Raw genomic sequence first — 21,853 nt, 5'->3', positions numbered from 1 at the left:
TGAGCATGAAGCTGTCGACCTGTAATATTTAAGAGAAGAGAAATAACCACAGTGTTAACTGGATCAGCTGTTTTTCAGATGCCATATTTAACTGGGCTAGTAAATTCACTTCAGGCCTTAACATGTAAATGCGACAGTGAAAAACGGTTTCCGAAATTCGGTTTTCGTCTTTCGGAAGTCATGTTCATTTAATGGTGGTAACCGAGTCATTCCATAACCTAAAGTCATAGGGTGATATTTAAACACAGGACACCGTCACGTCCTGCCCAACTTCACTATGACATGAAGCAAACTTCATATATCACGAATGTAATAGTTACGAAACAAGCATGACTGTGTTCAAATGTCCAAAATCAGGACAAATCTCATCCCAGATGAGATGTAGTTACTAGCAAAACAACAAATCAGGGCAATCTGACAAGAAGTTAAAAGCTGGAAATAAGTAATAAGTGTCCTCATGGTACATGCAATATTTGCTTACAGAGGACTCTGTCAAGTGGACTCGAAATTTGCTAATACAGCTCCTACATAATGTAGTTAAATCATCTGTGACTTTTAACAATGACACCTTGTAGTTAGGTATATCATTACACATGTAAATTACACAATACATGAAAAATCTTAATACCACGAACATACATAAATACAAATCAACCAAATAAACATCATACCAATGCTAAGTATTTACAAAAATATAAACATTGTTTTTCTCGCTATCAGATCTTTAGCATCAATTTATTCAAGGCCAATAAAATGTTTTACACCCGGAGTGCTTGGATTAGCTAGAAGGTAACAACTGTCATGAGGTATTCCATAATTGGATGTGGCGCTGTATACAACAGTTGGCACTTTTTGTTAATTTTCTTTATGCTAGAGGATTTAAGATGAGTTCTCAGTAAGACAACATTGCCTTCTTCATACTCATGCATCGACCTCCGCTGCGTATTGTGTCTTTGGCTCGTAAGTTGTCTCTGTCTACTATTATTTATTATTTACCTTTTTTGTTGGCCTTCATTGGACCACTCTAGCCAACTTTATACAAAGAATCTTTCAGTTTCCTGTCAGCTCAGTACTTCTCTGCTCTATCGGATCTCATCCTTCTTTCTTAATCGGAAATCACTCTTTCTCTTGTCTGTCTACTTATATATGGTGAAGCTTGCTTGATTTTATCTTCCCTCTCCACCTGTCTAGGTATTTGACGTAATGGTTTCAACCATTCTCTACATTCAACCTCTGAAGACATGAGGTTAAGAGGTGTGAACCCTGTTGACTCGTGGAGTAAGTTTTAAATATTCGTAAATAGAGGGTCATAACTGCACCCTCTTGTAAAGACGAAATCACGAAATTAAACTAACGTGTGCCCCCCTTGCAATTTATAAACACTGCTCTGAAAGTGGATATCTCGAATTTTCAGCTTGGAAAAAGTGATTCGAATACTCGACACGTTCTGCAAAGCGTCGCGCCTGCTAGTGAAAAGTGATTTAAAGTCACTTCCAAAAAACAGCACGCAAGAAGTGCAAAATCGAGTAAACGGTAAAAGTACTAGTGACACATCTTTATGCACGAGAACCATTTTGAAGTGCTCGCACCTGTAGACTGTGATATCTCAACGAGCAGCGTCGAACCACATGGAAAGAAAAAGGACACCGCAAACTAAGAACGATGGAGTCGCTTTCAACAACAGGAAAAAAATTCAACCATGAGTATAATCACCGACAATGAATGAAAATCAAGTGTACCCCAAGTTGGATTATCGACTAATATGGACAGAAAAGACAAAACAAACAGTGACACCAAGCAACATCCAAGTACTGACAGGCCTAAAATCAGTTATCATCAACCAGCAAAAAAGTGTAAAATAAACGTATTTGCAGATAGTCAAAGACAGAACATAGCAGCTGAAATTCAGTTTGGAAGCAGTCACAAAATAATTAGCACAGTGAAACCAGATGCAAAATTTCAGGCAGTGACTTCCATGAACTATGACGTGAAAACAGCAACAACAAATAACGACTTTTTCGTGTTCTTAGTGGGAACAAATGACGTAGCAAAAAACGAAACGAAAGACCTAGTAATCTCACTGAGAAGACTGCTACATTAGCTGAGAAGTTCAGATGTGATCGTCTTCTCTGTTCCACATCGACATGACTTGCCAATCTGGTCGTGTGTTAATAAAGAAATGCGAAAGGCAAATAAACAGATCCCAAATATGTGCATGAGATTCAAAAATGTTACATTTGTGGACACAAGCTGTGCAGGAAGAAGATACACACATCCCATGGCTTACATCTCAACAGACTAGGAAAGGACTTGTTATAACACGTATCCAAGAAATATTGACCAACAAAGTGAATGTGCAGTATTGTGCTACAGAGGCCATCCCTCTCAAGGACAAAAATATCGAATACTTGGGAGAATCAACCATATGAAATGACAGGTAAGTAAAACAATACATCGGCAGGACAAGAGCAATGCTGTTTAAGACAATAAAACCTTCCACCAGCGCAGCACCAGATGCAAGTGTATGTGTTTCATATGTGCCTCAAGCAGAAGTCAGTCCACACGAGAATAATTTATCACTTTTTCATTATAATGTACAAGGTTTAGGAAATAAAATGGATGCTTTTGAATTACTTATCACAATACTATCTCCACATCTAGTAATAGTTACAGAACACCAGAAAACAGTGAACGGCATTTAATATTGGAAATTATAAGGCTACAACCTGCTTCAGTGGTGTGATACTATTAAAAGAGAATCAATCTACAAAGGAGACTGTGTGCAATATACATGAAACATTGTAACTTTCTGGCAGATTAAAACTCTGTGCCACACCTTGACTCAAAGCTGGAATCTTTGCCTTTTGCAGGCAGATGCTCTACCAAGTGAACTATCAAGACACAGCTTACAAGCCACCCATGTACGTACAGAAACAAAGCATGTTATCCATATTGCTGAGGCCAGCACAAGGTGGCCTGAACCAGCACAAAGAATGTCCATGTAATAACTAATAGGACAGCAAACAGTAACAGCTGGTTGCCAGCATCGACCAAAGCGGACAGGTGCTGGCTGGCTAACCGGAATGAACAGAATATTGTTTGCCTGCTCCAGTGCACCAAGTGGCCAATGTGTGTTTGTCAAACAATTTTACTGAAACTTTTGGGTAGAAAAGTTTTATTATTTCGTTACAGCCTTATATGTCAGCTTTATGATGCACTACTATCACTTTGTTAATGACCTGTACAAGAGGAAATCAAAAAGTTTCCATTTGAAGATCATACTAAACCCTTACCTACATATCTGCTGTTATATACCTGCATTGGAGGCATGCTGTGTTGCATATACAGGGCTGCCACAAGTATCCCCAAGTGAAATTACCAGATATTTCCTTGATTTACAGAATAGTTTGAGCATTTTTCCCTGACAAATTTTGAGATCTCAAGGGTAATTAAATGTAAGTTGACAATCCGTCTTTGCAGCTATGGTACAAGAAACAATAGTGCCAAATGAGGAAATATCTAAATATAAGCTGCAAGCAGATAGCGTTTCCTAATGTGAGCAAAAATCTTTAATACTGACTCTGGTACCAAGTGCCAAGGGTTTTGAATCCGTGCCAGACGGCATGGAACTCGATGACCTCTAGAATTCACTGCAGCAGCCGTGCTGTAAGCCGTGGCTGCACACGCTCCTGGCCCTGATTCTAATGTGAGAGAATCACTGTGGAGCACATGGTCCAGTGGCCAATAGCAACATACCCTGTCACGTATTTAGGTGGCTGCATCTCCCTTAGTGAGGCAGTCTGGTATTCGTGTTGATTCAGTTGACATCTCGCTTACAGACATCATGCTTATGTTGTGTGTGCTTACTTCTGGTTTACGAGTGGGTGTCGTTTGGTTGTCTCTTGTGACCCAGTTGCTTAATGCTTTGTTGTTGATCTTGGTGTCTTGCTTGGCTATCTGTTGTCATGCTGTCCTTCTATACCCGTTCGTCCGTCTTGTTTGTTCACAGGCCGCTGCCATCAGTCCTGCCGTGTTTCTGTTAGCAGCAACCCCATGACAGTTCCTGTCGCGGTTACAACATTTTGGCGATGAGGTAAACGATTGTACTTGTTAGCATGGAGGCTAAGTTGGTCTGTATTCTGGAACAACAGCAGCAGCTCATGCAGGTGCAGCAGCTCCAGCAGTTAAGACATCTCGCAACAGTCGATGCGGTTGCTAAAGGACAAAGTCGATGCCTGGGATGCATTACTACAACAGCTTCCAAGTTCTCAGGTGTCCAATGCTTTCCCACGTCCGCCATTGTTCCCACCATTTAATGACGCTAAAGAAGACTGGGAAACGTACTTACATCAGCTGAAGCAACATTTCACGGCTTTTCAAGTCACAGATGACCCCATTCCACAGTTGTCGTTTTTGTCTTGGGTCTCCTCTGACACATTCTTTCTTCTCCACAAGTTGGCACCCTTGCCACATCCTGTAGCTCTCTCTTTCCAGGAGATATGCTGTTTGCTGACATACTATTATTCGCAGCACTAACATGTGGTCATCTCTCAGCTGGAGTCCACCAGTGCCATAAACAGCCTTGTCAATCATATCGTTCCTTGGTCATGGACTTGCAGGGTCTCAGCCATTGATGCAAATTTACATTCACCAATCGGCAGTGTAAGGATTTGTATGCAGACTCCCTGATTTGGGATGTGGTGGTTCAGCTGGTTCCTGATCCTGAAGTCCACACTGTGGCGTTGAAGCTCGATATTCCCTTACTGGAAGAGATTCTTCGCCTTGCCCACTCATTTGAAATTGCTCTGGCAGCTAACGAGCATCTCATGTCACGGCCGCAAGTGGCGGTGATCGATGTGTCTCTGCGGGTTCCGCCCTCGCAGTGTAGACAAGGCCCAGCCAACAGAGGCAAGTGCCATCGGGACTCCTCTTTGTCTGATGTCTCTATGGCAACAGAGCCTCTGGTCGTCCCTCGTTGCCGGTCATGTGGTCCACTTCCATCTTGGCCACAGTGCTTTACCACACACTCTCGCACTGATTGCCCCTCACCATTGGAAAATGTGCATGCCATGTGAGAAGGAGGGCCACATCTGATCCGTTTGTTGTAGTCACTCGACTCGCTCCCGTCTTGCTCCTACTGGGTCTCAGGATACAGTACATGCTCTGCAATTGGTTGTCCCTCTGGAGGACCCATCAGCACGTAAGCTATTACTCATGCTCCACCTTTTTACTGAGGATGTCAGTTTTCAGGTAGACACTGGGGCCACCATCTCCCTGATTAATATTGCGACGTATACCTGTATGGGCTCCCCTGTGCTGTCACCTCCCTCTCGGCGTTTGGTCGCCTACGGCGACGGTTCCATTCCCCTTCATGGGCAGTTCGTCATCCAGGCGACACACAAACATGTTTCCCGGCTCCTTACCCTATTTGTCAGATGCGGACCAACTTCAGCCCCTGGCGCCACCTGTCCAACAGGCTCTCTGTGGTTGATGATATCCTTCTGTTGGCCACGGAGTCAAATGCCCATCGGGTGGTCATCCCTCCTGATTTTCGACGTCATGTATTCAGTTTGTTATACCGTAGGCACTGGGGTATGTCCTGCATGAAAGTTTTGTCTCGCTGGCACATGTATTGGCCCGGCATCGATGGCGATATTGACTGCCTGATCCACAGGTGCACTGTGTGTGCGCTTCACCAGGCAAGCCCCCCTCAGTCATCAGCACCCTGGCCTGTGCCTCCACAGCCCTGGGATCGCATCCATCTAGATTTTGGGGACCCATTTTTGGGGTCCATGTGGTTATTTATCGTTGATGACTATTTGAAATACTCATATGTCGTCCTCATGACATCCAACACCACAGAGGCCACACTCATGGCCCTAGCCAAGGTTCTCGCCATTGAGGGCCTGCCTCACACATGGTCACCGATAATGGCCCCCAATTCATGGCATCCTCCTTCCACAACTTCTGTCAGGCCAACGGTATCAAACATATCTGTAGCCCACCTTTCCACCCTTCCTCCAATGGCTCAGCGGAGAGGCTTCTCCCCACATTTAAACAACTGTTGACAAAGGTGATCAAAAGATATCCAATCATGTTGGCCCACACCCTGTTCTTGAGCACATATCACACCACACCAATTGATGGACATAGTCTGGTGGAGCTCCTCCATGGGCGAAAGCTGTGGACCCTGCTCCATTTCCTGATGCCATCACCCTCCCACCCCCGGTCCCAGCCCTCTCAGCATTACTCCCACAGTTTGGCCATGAACATAGTGCGGGACAATAAGTTGGGAATGTGGGTCTCACAGAAGGCATGCCAGAGATAAGTCCCTGCAGTCTCACTATCCTTCGTGTCCTTGGTGGCTCAGATGGATAGAGTGTCTGCAATGTAAGCAGGAGACCCCAGGTTTGAGTCACGGTCAGGGCACACATTTTCAACTGTCCCCGTTGATTTATATCAACGCCTGTACGGGTACTCATTTCATTGTAATTTTGCATGCATTTCCTTGGATGTGCAAGACAGGTTTAAAATACCTTCGCTGATTTCAGAAATAACTTCAGTAAAATTTGGGCCTCTTGAAACAAGTGTATAAGGTAGGGAAGAGTTGTGTAAACCAATAATTCAGGTGACAGCCAATAAAATGTTGGTTCCACTACATTTGTTATTGTCAGTTATTATCCACTGTGTTACATCTATTATTTTATAGATACTATGTGATTTATCTTTCGAGAAATACTTGAGTACAAATCTTACAAACCACCAGAAACTGCTACAATTTTCTTCTTCTTATTGTCCATACTTTCTGATATATAAACTACTTTTGAAATGCCCCAATGTACTAGAATAAATCAATGTCTCTAAATGCCACACTTTGCAACATACTTGCAGTGAGACAGTCGCACCTGTGGCTTATGACCTGCCAAGGAGCACTGCAGTCCTGGGTCCATGGATAAACCGTGAAAATCTGCTGCATTACACAATACACAAACAGACCTGGCCAGCAGGCATGTCAGTGAGAGCAGATCTAATTAGTGGGATCCAAACATTAGCAGGAAACAAAGAGCTTCAGACCAGTAGGCACGATCCAATGGAGATACCCACAGAAATGGCCTGCGGTTTTGGCTTGTCACAAAAATCTGCTAGTGCGCCCAGATACTCAGAAGGCACAGACAGCATGTTCATGAAATCTGACCATGGCGATCAATCCATGCAACAGATAAATTGTGCAAATACTCTTAGAATCAATAATAATGAGAATAACTAGCAACTCACCTTAAAGTTGATTGCTGAGCCACAGACAGGAATGTAGAAAGGATGATCACTCTCTCGCAACTAAATTTTCGGCCATAGCATTTATCAGAAAATGAGAACACGCACACATTCACACAATCACTCAGACACGACTCATGCACCGACATGCCTGGCCGCTGCGTCTACAGTCTCTGAGAATCAGATCCAAGCAAACGACTCTTCATGCCCCCCTGCCACTCTTCTGCAGCTGCTAGGCTAGTGGTGGCAGCACTGACTGCAAGCTGAGGGGAGTGGCAGGAAGGGGAGAAGCAGTAGCACCTGGAAGTGCCTATGGTGAAGAAGACATGCAGAACATTCTGTCTGGGGACATCTGTTATATGCCGCTGTTGCAGATACTGATCAGTAGTAACTGAATTTGCATGGAAGACTCGACTTCATGTAGTACACCACTGCGAGACAGAGTGGCACATCCTGGACAATACTGGGTGTGACAGGTTAGAATTTGAGTCACCCATGAAGTGGGTATGGGTGGCTGAGGAGGTAAAGGCAAGAAGTGGAGCATCCAGGGTTGAATCCCTGTCCTGCACAAATTTTCAACCTTCACCATTGATTAATTTCTATGTTGATAAAGTCTCCCACAATATAGTAACATGTGTGTTTGTTTGAACTGGCAGATGCTTGACCGTACATTCCACCTATCCCACTTACAAAACGCCTACTTGCAAAATTCCTTGACACAGAATACAGTGACAAATCTAGGAACATACCAGAGCCTTCTAATTACCATTTGCATGGAGCTATTTCGGCAGTGTTTGTGACAATGTTCAATATGCAAATAGCATGGGAAGAAACCCTAAAGCTGCATACACACCTAGCAAGAAGATGCATTGCATAAGTAGTAAGAAATTGTTCTTGTGTTCTGCAACTCTCATGACATAAACCTCTAAAGTCTCAGGTTCCCCATAAAATCAGGAAATGTGACAAAGTTTTGTAACTTATTACAGCCAGTACATTTTCTGCATCAGTTTCTACTTGTCTGCCTTAGAGGGAGCATTGAAAATAATTGAAGATTTTCAGGTCCTCCCATGTCTTTGAATGTGACATCCCAAGACTACTAAAATAAAAGCAAAAGGAGGGGTGCTGTGAACTATTTGGCCAAAAAATACAAAATATCACAACATGACAGGGAAGAAAGCAACACAATTTAAAATCAAAATCTGGAATAGTACACAAGAAGCTGTCTCTCTCTCTCTCTCCCTCTCTCTCTCTCTCTCTCTCTCGCTCTGTGTGTGTGTGTGTGTGTGTGTGTGTGTGTGTGTGTGTGTGTGTGTGTGGGCAACAATGCACGGAATCCAGGGGAAGTTGCCATACAGACTGTGATGAAGATAGGCTTTCAATGAAGTAAGTACATTTTATTGTATTTCACAGTTTATTCACTAAGGTACCCTGATTTTCATATGTACTATAATAACAAATATTAATTATACAGCATCAAACAGAACCCAGTCAACAAAGTTTTGGAGGTTGTTCAGTGACATCTTCAGAGCATTTTGGTCACTTGTTACAGAGCAAATACATGTTGTTTGATTTCTTATTTCTTGAACTGGTATTATACTGAAAATGTCTGCACATGTTGACACTATGCACTGTGCATCTTTCTTAGAAACAAACTTGTGCCAGTCACTCACAGTACTTGCATTTGACAACATTAATGCCTCCTTTACTTTTGGCCCTCAAGCCTGCATTCAGTACTGTTCGTGTATAACAAGTGCCTCATGGAGGCCTTGGAGACCTAATGGATGTTGACTGGCTGCCATGTCATCCTCCACCATGTGGCATCATGCGGATGCAGTATGGAGGGGTATGTGGTTGGCACACTATTCTCCTAGCCGTTTTGCCAATTTTCCAGTCCATGGATCTGGCTGCTACTTCTCAGTCAAGTAGCTCCTCAGGTGACATCATGAGGCTGAGTGCAGTCCTCCTCTTGGCAGTAGCAGGAATCAAACCTGGTTTTCCCGCATGACAGCCATCTAAGCTGACCACTCAGCTACGGAAGGGATGCACCGCATGTCTGGGTTCCCTGAATGCAAACACATCAAAATACCCAGAAAATATCCCTGAAGAACCTGTATGTGGTTGTATTATTTATTTTATTTGTTAAGCATCCATTCATCAAAACTTTTATATAGGATAGAGCTTATTTTGTACATTAATACACGTTTCAAATACATGGTACATTACAATAAAATTGATTCAATACTATAAGTAATTTTAAGCCTGTAACACAGTACAGTAAAACATTACAATATAATACATTACATAATCTAATATGTAGTACATGGATAACAAAAGCAGTTTTAGATACATTATAGAAGGAAGGGATAATTTAAATTTATGTCAATAGTTATTCACTCTCAGTGCAATAGCACCCATCTTGCAAATACATTTTTAGAGAGACCTTGAATTTTTATTATCTTGATGTGATGTGGATGTTTATTGTAAAGTTTTTTGCCAGTTTGCATGCTCACTGTGAAGGTCCAAGTTTTGCCTTGTGTCATATGTGTGCACTGCTTGATTTGTACATACTGAGTCATTTTTAGCCTCTGAAATTTTCTTTATGTAAGTTACTACCTCAAGAACATACAGGCATGTTAATTGTAGTATCTGGAGTGCTTTAAAAAGCAATTTGTAAGATTTTCTGGGTACAGTATTTTCAGTTGCCCTTATGATCCTCTTTTGCACTATGAAACAGCTATTGCTTATTGGCAAGTTGGCCCAAAAAATTATCCCATATTGCAGCAGTGATTCTGCTTGGTTGTAATACACACATTTGAATGTTTCTTTTATTGTACACCTTTCAAGTATTTTTATGCCATATCATATTGTGCTTAGACTCTTGCTGATGTAATTGATATTTGTGTCTTGTTCATTATTTCCTGAATCCATATAACTAGAAATTTTGTTGAGTTTAGAATTTCTAATTGTTTATTAAATAGATTTATAATCAGGGTTAATGGGCATTCATTTTGTGTGGTATGAAGGTGCAATGCAACAGTTTTCTCTGTGCTAACAATGGCTGGTAGGTACACACAATATTTTTTTCCTTGTGTCTGATTTCTACTGTCTACTCTCTGCTTTTCAGGTAAGATGTCACCCATTCATGTTCCAACCCCCTAATACCCACATATTCCTATTTTTGAAGCAGTAAGTCATGGTTTATTATGTCAAAGGCTTTTGTGAGGTCCACAAATATTGCTGATAGATGTTCCTTACAGTCCACTGCTGTCAAAGCTTCGTTAACGAAATCAAAAATGGCAGCTTCTGTTGACTTATTTTTTCTGAATCCATGTTGGGCACTTGATACAAAATTATTTTTCTCTATGGATGAAATATGTCTTCTATAAAATACTTTTCCAATATTTTAGAAAAATTAGACAGCAGAGATATTGGTCTGTCGTTCTTTTCTTGTCTTCTCTTCCTTCTTGAACAGAGGCTTTACCTTTGCCATTTTTAGTTTTTATGGAAAAACACTACAACACATTGAGGAGTTTCAAAGATGAACTAATGTAATTAGGAACATTGTCTGTGCCTGATGAAATTTTTGATTTAATTCTTTTCCATATTCAGTATTTCTTTTTCACTTGTTGTTTGCAAAAATATTGTTTTTTCATTTAAACAGATTTTTGGCCAGTCTCTGTTTTCAGAAGCTGCTTTTTTATCAGATTCTTTGCTATTCCTATGAAATATACATTAAATACATCAGCTATTCTGTGTGGGTCAGTAATTTCATATCAATTTTCAAGCAGATTAATGCTACAGTGTTCTTCCTGTGTTTTGCCAGTTTCTCTCCTGACATTGGCCCACATTGCTTTCATTTTATTTGTGGCTTTTTCCATGTAGCTGTCATTTGTTAGTTTTTTTGACCTTCTGATTACTTGATTTAAGATCTCTTTGTATCTTTTAAAGGAAGCATCAAATCCTCGTTTGCTTGACTATATAATTAGAGAAATCATTGTTCCTCCAGTGAAACTTGATTGCCTGGACCTGGAGTGATCTAAGTACTTTTAATGTTATTTTTTTCATTATTTTTCTTTGAGTTGCTGGCACAGCTCAAAATAATACGGAAAAATGCTTAAGAATGTATTATAGTTTTCATTCATCTTCCTCACACGTCTCTTTAGTTAAGTAGTGAGTAGATGTATTTACATCTTGTACACTGAAGTTCCTAGTAGTAGTTACTAATGATTTATTAGTGCATTGAGGGTGATCTATTTTCGCTGATATTATTTGTACAATATTATTTCCAAAACCTAAGACATAATATTTTGTATTATATTTTATAGGTACACTCGTAAGGTCTAGCATGTACGGGTGATTTTTGTGACCATGACAAACAAGTTTCTGTCACTGTCACATCACGCCATAAAAGTAGAGTACACTCATGAATGATGACAGTCACTAAACTTTTTTGAGATCAAAGCATCATTTCTTGATACGGGTTTGGAAGAGATTGTCATTATTTGGAACTCGGGAGACGTAAAGGAAGACGTCATGAAAACAGTAGTGGGTACACCCCTTTAGAAGTGACAGGTTGACAGTGGAAAGTTTTACATCATGATTAACAACTTTGACAATGTTAAAAGAAATTTTCTTAATATTTTTTACTGAGTACTGAAAGTGTTGATGAATGACTTCTCATTGTACATGCATTAACGTACAAAAATACGAACATGAGCTTGTCTATCCGAGCTGAACACATGTTGTCCCAAGCACTTAAAAATATCATTTAGCTGATTTCTACACATCCTTTAATTTTCAAATTGATGTCTGAATAATTTTTCAATTCCTGTGAAGGGACCGATGATCTTGCTCTTTGGTTCCCTCCCCCAAATCAACCAACCAACCATTCCTGTTGAAAAGTACTATTTCTTTCCACTTCTTCTATAAGAATGTCATTATCAACATACTCTTTGTGCACAGCCACACTGTGCGAAAACGTTCATGCCATAATTACATGTCACTTTGTTGTCCGACCAACAATTCATGGATAAGTTATACTGAGTTTATTCTCCGGCAAGGCATTGTTCAGGGTTCATACAACGTGTTTCTTGTGCTATCCCAGGAATAGAATACAAATGGCTGCTAATTGGAGGTTGTGCAACCGGCTCTCAAAACAAACAGAACCAAAGACTTCAAAAGTTCTGTGAAAAGGTAGGCTGTGACTTCGTTGACTTGTGCCATAGGGTTGAGAACTGTAGGGTCCCATTAAATAGGTCATGTTGTGGTGGTCCCTCCTGCTTTTATTTCTTCATTTGTTGTCCTCAGTGTTGACGTACTGCGTTGCTACACTGGCTGAAAAATGGGGTTTGTGGATTCTGATACTGACTACTTTAAATGGTGTAGCCACAGATGCACAGTTACATTTTTCACTACTTTAATTTCGCTGTTCACAACCCCCGAATAACACACAGTTATATGACCAATGCACCATTGTTTTATTTCCGATAAGCCTCATTATTAGTTTGCAGGTGAAACTCCCCATACTGCTACAATAGTTTACTGTTGAACATCTACGAGCAGTAAAACCTAACCACAAAGTTGTTCACAGTTCTTGAAGAATAATCAGGTACGTGTGAAGCAGACATGTCACTGTTTTTACACATAGCCTAATTGTTTAACACTTATTCCATAGTTCATTGTTGTTGTTCTAACCAGCACAGGTTACTCATCTGAAACTCGGCCATGGACTGACTGTCTTGTGATCAAAAATCGGGCCCTTATATATCATCACAATAATTGGTACTGAAACTACACATTGTTCGAAGTTAAATTTACAGAAATTACAATTAAAACTTAACTTATTAAATTAACTGAATACATTGAGAAATTGCGTCTTTTTAACAGTTCTTCTACTACAAGGGTTAAGCTAAATTATTTGTTTAAATCATGAAATTAAGAAATATAATTACAAAAACTATACTTTTGACAAAACTGTTGATTACTTTGGAATTAATGAAGGGCTGGCTTTGCTAACATGTTTTCAAAGAAGCCAAATAGATACTTTAAGAGTACTAGCATTTTGTTTCCCAAATGTTTTTAATTAGTAGAGAATTTATATTGGTTTATATGTCAACGGTAGAATTTAAGTTACGAAACAATTAATGATTTCACCCTACAATGATAGATAATAAACAGTAATAGTCAAAATGAATTAGAACATCAATTACGTACATAAAACTAAGCACAAAATTACATCTGGTGTTATATTCTTTAAAACAGAGGACCAGTCTTTCTGTATTATGGAAATGCAGATTATATTCACATATGTTAATGGTAAATAGTTAAAAGTAACAAAACGAATTTAAGGAGGGAGATGCCAAAACAAGAGGGGAATTAAAATGATCCCAGCTTGCTTCGTCACAACGTGTGCACTACATATCAGAGTCTGCTACTCAGGTAGGTACAGAAAGCTAGTTGAAACCTGAAATTGATAACAGTGAATTTAATGGGGAAAATTTAAATGTGTTTCAAATGAATTGACAAATGGTAAATGGAGGTGGTGTATTTGTCACAGAAACTCAAATCCACTGAGATACAAACTGAAGCTACATGTGACATTTTATGGGCAAGACTCAGTATCAGTGGTGGGTTTAAATGATAAATGGATCCTTCTATCATCCACAAGACTCATCTCCTGATGTAACTCAAAACTTTAGAGAAAATCTCAGTTCACTTGTACATAAGTTTCCCAATCCAACTGTAATTATTAGTGGAGACTTCAATCATCCAACAGTTAATTGGGAAATTACAGTTCTGTTAGTGGTGGGCGTGATAAGACATGCTGTGAAACTTTACTAAATGCCTTCTGTGAAAACTACATGATGTAAATATACTGGATCTAATGGCAACAAACAGACCTGACATCTTTGAGGGTGTCGACTTTGAACCTGGTCAGTTATCATGATGTGGTTGTGGCAACAATGATCACCAAAGTACAAAGGACAACTAAAACAAGCAGAAAGATGTATATGCTCAGCAAAAAAGATAAAAAATCGGTAGTGTCATATGTCAGTGAGGAACTTGAAACTTTCAGCACAGGTCAGGAGCTTGCAGAGGAACTCTGGCCCAAGTTTAAAAGAACAGTCAACCTCGTACTGTATTGATATGTACTTATTAGAACAGTTCACAATGGAAGATTCTGCACAATAGCTGTAAAACAAAGCGAAGGGCTATAGATAGAGATATGCTGAATGAAATGTGTTTGGCTGTAAAGAGAGCGATACGTGGTGCCTTCAATGACTACCATAGCAGAATATTGTCAAATGACATTTCACAAAATCCAAAGAAATTCTGGTAATTTGTAAAGGCTGTTAGTGGCATCAACGTTAGTGTCCATTCCCTAGCGAATGAGACAGGAACTGAAACTGAAGCTAGCAAAGTGAAAGCTGAAACACTTCACTCCATTTTCAAATGTTCCTTTACAGAGGAAAATCCAAGACAAATGCCGTAATTTAATGCTCATACCACTCAAAAAAAGAATGAAATAAGTATTAGTGTTGGTGGTGTTGAGAAACAGCTGAAATCATTAAAACTGAACAAAGCTCCATGCCCTGATGGAATCCCTGTCAGATTCTGTACTGGATTTGTGGTTGAGTTAGCCTAACTGTAGGCTGTCATAGATCCCTTGAACAAAAAACTGTCCCCAACTCTTGGAAAAAGGCACAGGCCACACATATCTACAAGAAGGATAGTAGAAGCAATCCACAAAACTGCTGTCCAATATCCCTGAAATTAACTTCTTGTAGAATCTTAGAACATATTCTGAGCTGAAAAATTTTGTCACCCATGCGCGCGACAATAAAAACTCCGTAACGAGGTAAGAGTTTTGTCACGTGTTTGTTCGCAGGTCAGTGTACAAAAATGTCACCCACTTGTAACATCATAACATGTCCGCATCTAAATACACTGGCTTAGCAATGAGGAACTAAAATTAAGTATACCATTTGGATATGAATTGGCAACCAGCTACTGTAGAACAAATATTAAACATGGTGGTGTATCTGTATATGTTAAAAATAGTGTGAACCTAATCTATGAAGTTATAGATGTAAGTGGACTGTGCATAGGAGCAAAATTTGAAGCTGCAGCCATAATGTTGCCAAGCCAAGAAATTATAATAGCTTCAGTATACCGCCCCCCAAAACACAATGAAGACCTGTTGGTGGGACTTCTGGAGAAACTGATACTTTTGCTACTCAAATGCAAAAACTACAGAGTACTAATATTTGGTGATATCAATATAGACATTAGGTTTAAGAATAGAAAGGTTAATCACTTGCTAAATACATTAAGATCCCTTAACTTCAGTTGTGTAAATGGCAAACCCACAAGACAGGAAGCATGTCTAGATAACATAGGTTGTAGTTTTCATCTAAACAAAACAGAATTCAACACAATCAAGCTAGGCATTTCAGGTCATGAGGGACTATGGCTCAGACAGACTCTTAACAATAAAGCATCTGAAACTTCCACAGACTGTAGAAAAATTATAAGACCAATTAACGAATCAAAGGTAAACAAGTTGAAAATAAATTTAATATAATAAGATGGGATAAAATAATAACAACTGCAGGTGCAAATGAATCTACCAACAAATTTCTAGAACTGTTAATTGAAAATTTTGAAGCATGTTGTCCTAAACACTGCAATAAAATATCAGAACAAAATCGTTACACCAAACCACAAAATCTAAAAAGCTGGTACACCCCATATCTAAGTAGAATAAGAATCATAATGCTACTCTATCATGATAGACAAGGAATGCTGACAAGGAAATGTACATGAAAGTGAAAATATTTACAGGTCTGAAATCAAGGCAGCTAAGTGCAAAGCAAATGGTACATATATACTGAACTCAGTAAATAAATACAAAGCTGCATGGGAAATTACTAAAACAGAAACTAACTGTGATGATAAAGTGTGCCAGACTTCAATTCCACCTGATATTCTAAAAGCGCATTTTGTCAGTCCTCAATCAGATAACAGCATAATGGAGAATGTGAATAAGGCAGAGGCACTGCTGCCAGCAATGAAGAGTAAGCAGACAGACAGCTTTCACTGGACTTGTGTAACCGTGAAGATGGTCAATGAATCAATAGCTAGGCTAAGTAATTCTAGAGCAGAGGGTTACTATGGCCTCTCAAATTATGTTATCAAATTCATCAGAAATCAAATTTAACGCCACTGCCTAAAATAATCAACAAAATTTTAAATGAAGGTAATTATCCAGAATGTTTAAAAATATCTGTAATTAAACCAGTACATAAGAGAGGAGATATTGCACCACCAGATAACTATCGACCAATATCACTTATACCCATAATATCAAAAATAATAGACTACTGCATGCATAAACAGTCAACATTTTGAACATAATAATATACTCACCTCCTCACAGGATGGTTTCAGATCTAGCCTTTCTGCAGTCAAAGCAGCTGAGAGTATGGTAGCAAAAATATACAATTGTTTTGAAAATAAAGATATTATCTGTGCAACATTGTTGGACCTAAGGAAAGCTTTTGATATGGTCTCCCAATAATCTCATAAAAAAACTCTACGACTATGGAGTGAGAAAGAACGCTCTATGCCTAATGCAGTCATACTTAGACAATAGAAAATGGTTAGTTAAGGTAAATAATCAAATGCCAGAATGTCTCCCATTTGTAAAGGGTGTACCTCAAGGATCAGTTCTTGGACCTTTCCTATTCATTATTTATATAAATGATTTACCTGCAGTTGTATCATGTGATGCAGTGCTATATGCTGATGACACAACACTCATCACATGTGTTACCAATCTTGAAAAAGTGCAACACAGATGGCAGTGGCAACGGAGAGGTGCACTACTTGGTTTGAGGCAAATGTACTGCAGAAGAATGATAGTAAAACTGAAGCTATTGTATTCAATCTGAATGCTCCCAGTCATGGTAACAAAACAGTAAAATTGTTAGGATTTCATATAGATCAAAAGCTCAGCTGGGATACTCACACAGGGAAGATACGAGGAAAATTGGCACGTGTCATATGCCTGCTGTACAAGCTGAGGAGCAGTGTCAGTAAAGAACTTCTGTTATATGCGTATTTTACATTCTTCCATTCGCACATGAGTTATGGAATACTATTATGGGTCAATTCTGTAGGCTCAAAATTAGTGTTTAAATGGAAAAAGAAAGCCATAAGGTGCATAGCAGAACTTAGCCCATATGAATCATGTCGAGATTATTTTAAGAAACTAAAAATGACAGTGCCTGGCCTGTATATTTACAACTGCCTTGTCTTCGTTAAAGAAAATCTGAGTAAATTTGACTTAAGGAGAACCGTTAATGACAATAACATAAAAAGTGGACATACAATTAATATGCTAGGCTTGCAAAGACACACAACAGCTACAAATATTTTGGTCCTGTCTACTTCAACAAATTACCTGAAAATGCCCTCACAGTGGCAGTAAATAAATTTAAAACTAGTCTTTCGAGGTGTATCAGAAGTAAAGTAATTTACTGTGCTCTAGAGTTCCTTGAGTATGTGACAAATGACCCACTTTCCTTATGAGAATGAACTATAAATTAACTGAAAACTATACATATGCCATACTGTGCAACTATTTTATTACTGTTTCATGTACTTATTGTTAATTATCTGTTTGATTATTTATTTGTCATTCACTGAACTATGTAGTTTGTTTACCTTGTAACTGACCTATTAGGAAACTTCTTGTTTTTATTTATACTTGCACAAATATGTATTGCATCCATCCTGGATTATTATATTGCAGTTAGTAAAATTTATCATGTCAAAGTTTATAGTATTATTATTGCTGTTATTATTATGTAAACACTAACAACATCAATTGCATGTAAATATTCTCAACAGTGGAATAAAACATTTGTATTTTTTAAATATACATCTGCACTGGAAAAGAGTGACAAAACAGTCTCCGTGACAAAAGTCACCTAAGCACATTAGCCTTAGAATGTAATGTATTGTTGAGGTTGAAGTGTTCATTGCATGTGCTGTTGTTTCTATTGAATGTTTCAGTAGGCTATGTCAGTTTTTTGTTTAGCTTCCACAGAAAAATCATTATTAAAGTTTCCATAGATAATCAGACATCTGTTCTTTTTTGATAATTTGTAAAGGAGGTATTTTAAATGTTCTAGTAAAGTTTTCATGTCAACTGTCAGCGGTCCTGTACAAACAAAATTTCTCGTTCTGACTAAAAATTGTATGCATACATGTTCAGAAAATTTCCCAAATAACATGGAATCTTCAGAAATATTTTCTTCAATCATCGGAAGAAGGGTTTCGAAATCAACAGGACATATTCTTAAAATATATATATATCTCTGTACATTAAGTAAATGTTTCTATGCATTTAGAATGCTCAAAAACTGCTGCAGTGATCAAACAGTATTGTGTACATATTATGCATATATGCATAGTCTTGTGTGATATGGTGGCATATTTTGGGGCAACGCTCTTTTATTATTCAAAAACGAGCGATAAGGATCATCAAAGGAGCTGCACCTAGAGATCCATGTAGGGAATTTTTCAAGGAATATAAAATCATGACACTTCCATCCATTTACATCTATGAAAGTATATGCTTTCTGAAGTCTCACCCCCAGTTTTCTTCTTTAAACAGTGAGTTCCATGACTATACAAGAAGACAGAGTAATGACTTTCACAGAGAAGTGCATAAAAAAGCCCAGTGCAACAAGAGTGCAATATACCACCTGAAAATTCTCTACAGTGCTCTACCCTCAAAAATTAAAAGGATTCAGAAGCTGAGCAGTTTTAAAAGTGAACTCAAAAGAGTGTTAATTAGTAAAAGTTTTTACAGTGTTAGTGAATACATGAATTCTTCAGAAAGATAGTGTGCCTTCACTTATCTTATAATTCACTCATATGCAAACTTGTGTTGTGGGGTAGACTCTCTTATGTACACACAAAAATTAATTAATTTGTCAATATAGAGTGTTATAATCATTGTTTCTTGTTGCTGTCCATTATACACAGAATATATGTAACTTATTTGTGTCCTATATTGTTACAAATTTATATCATGTAAGCTATAATTGTTTTTGCCTATATATTTAATTCAGATTTGTTCACTGATATTTTTTACATAATATGTTGTTATTCATATTTTTTCTGTATGTAACACATGACAAATCCCATATCGTTGTACATCATAAAACGGGTGCTCAATAAATCAAATCAAATCCATCCTCTTGTTTTAATTTTTACAGGGAGATTCAAAGTAACTGAAAAGCCTCCAGAAAATAGAGTTCTCCTCTTGTAACATTTTCTTTTGTTTAGTAATATTAAATTTGTTATGCATAAATAAAACGCACATAGAGCAATTTCTTGAGGCATCACGTTGTGATTTGTGTATTACAACTGCCTCCACAGGTGTGGAAGCGCGACTTCGAGAGCGGCCGCGACACAGTGGAGCGCGACATCCGCTAGATACCAGAACTTCATTAATTGTACACCTAAGTTAATCTCTGGACTGATAATTTTTCTAGTGTATGATATCTTTTCGTAAATACAGTTATTTTTCTAAGCTGTTTCGAAATTTAGTTTCATCGAAATTGAAAATTCGCGCCCTATAGAAAGAACAGATATGGGCTGCTTGCCATATATCTGTTCGCTTACCAGTACTCAAGCGGGATACACGTCACCGATGCTAATTGCAATTTTTTTTTCAGAGTAAAGTAGTTTAAGGGGATACGGAATCACCTATCCCCGCAATGTTAATATATGCCTACTATAGGGAACATTTTCTCACAAACTACTGGAGACAGAGAGGTAAAAATTTTACTGTATGTGCATTCATATGTTACAACAATACTGAAACAACAGTTTATTGTCAAAGTATTTTCTTACAGAGATATTGTACATTTATTTTTAAGTAAATTTTTTCCATCGCTTTTTACTAGACTATCACCCCTAAGTCTTTTGTAAATCAAGTAATTAAATAATCGTTGTTTCAGTATGTAATAGGGACCTATGTCACTACGTCATAAAAATTTCAGACTTCTAGGTTGACCAGTACCTGAGATAATGTTCCTAGATGAAGTAAAAAGTAAACTTACGAGAAACGGAGAAAGAAGATTAAAACATTCCTGATCCGTACCTAATACCCCCTTCACAGTCTTCAAAATCATCTTCAAGTCTTCTTTTGGCACCCCTCTGCACCTGTCTTGCTTTTTTCACTAATGTCTTGATTATATTATCAGCATGCCTTAGTCTGTGCTGATCTAAAAAGAACATAGCACGTACCGTACGGGAACCAACACACATACCCAACTTTTGAAGGACCTGGCATTTAGTTATATTTCCAAGATTGAAGGTTGCCACAGCATCATACACACCAAAATGTAGTGTATTAATTCCGACAAACACTGTTTTTGGGAGACGATGCCATATCACACTATTCAAGCACTCGTTGGGGTTCTGCGTTTTTCCGTGAAGACATTTCATCAGAAGACTTCTGTCAGCCAGATCTCTGAAAATGGGCTTTATTTCTGCCATGATGGCTGATGGTAGACTGTGGTGGTGAATGTATTTCTCTCCTGTTGTTAGTCCCCTATTGTATTTACACCAGCTGTTTTCACCTTTGGGGCACAAACCATGTTGTGGATGCTCATCCGTGGATGCGGTGTGGAAATATAAAGCCCATATAGCTCTCCTCATTTCTTCAAGATTGCCTGTATTTTGCCTGATTGCAAGGCCATAGCAGTTCTGAATGTGGTCTATTATGGAATCAGTCAATCTTCCTCTGCCATCCAAGGTTTTCCCATCATCTAGTTTTTTCCCTTTCATAACTGATTTTAACCTTCTCAGCCTGGCACCCATTCTCTTCTGCACATGTCCTATACATTCAAGTTTGCTTATATTTACACTGTTCCCATATGGTTTGCTTTCCAAAACTTCTTTGAATGCTTTAGAGTCACCATCTCCCAGATATTTGACATAGCGAACATTATACCACTGTGAAGAGCGATGAAAAATTTTCTTCACCCCAGCAACCTCCATGCCACCACTACTACCATAATAATTAGCAATACAGTCATCACTGTGTTCATTTTTCAGCCTGCCTGTGCACCTACAGTATTTAGACATTATTGCAACATCAATAACCTTGCCAGTATCAACACTAGTTGCTGTTACAACACCATTGTTGGAGGTGTGGCCCCTTTTCTGCCACGTGCCATCAAACGCCACTGTGAGGTCACGACTGCCGTCATTTTCTTCCACTGCTTCTTCCACAGCAACCTGCATTGACTTCTGTGCTACATCTTCAACTGCAGATCCTAGTACATAATTGTAAGCTTCAAACTTTGAAGGTGCACTTGGAAGATTTAGAACACCACATAGCATATCACCAGCTGCTTTGCCCTTACCAATTGCTCGCAATCCATAAACTAACCTAATATTTACACTATAAAGTTCAGTTTTCTTGTATCCATTATTTACAGTTACTGAAACCGAACTTGGAAACTTACAGCTGTATTTACAAACACTGCATATTAAA

At 38.7% G+C, this 21,853-nt stretch overlaps 1 protein-coding gene across 1 annotated transcript in view; it reads left to right on the top strand.

Annotated features, from left to right (window-relative positions):
- Window positions 1-1,420: 1,420 nt before the first annotated feature.
- The window catches only part of LOC126457299 (uncharacterized), a 192,367-nt gene continuing 171,934 nt past the window's right edge, over window positions 1,421-21,853 (top strand). Inside the window, exons 1-2 of the mRNA XM_050093480.1 lie at window positions 1,421-2,437; window positions 4,010-4,093. Of these exons, the coding sequence (XP_049949437.1) occupies window positions 4,089-4,093 (5 nt within the window). The 5' untranslated portion in view covers window positions 1,421-2,437; window positions 4,010-4,088. The remainder of the gene's footprint in view (window positions 2,438-4,009; window positions 4,094-21,853) is intronic.

This window comes from Schistocerca serialis, chromosome 2, assembly GCF_023864345.2.
Source record: "Schistocerca serialis cubense isolate TAMUIC-IGC-003099 chromosome 2, iqSchSeri2.2, whole genome shotgun sequence".
Classification (NCBI taxonomy): Eukaryota; Metazoa; Arthropoda; class Insecta; order Orthoptera; family Acrididae; genus Schistocerca; species Schistocerca serialis.
Note: the sequence above shows the minus strand (reverse complement) of the source record. Positions and strands in the feature narration are given on the sequence as shown.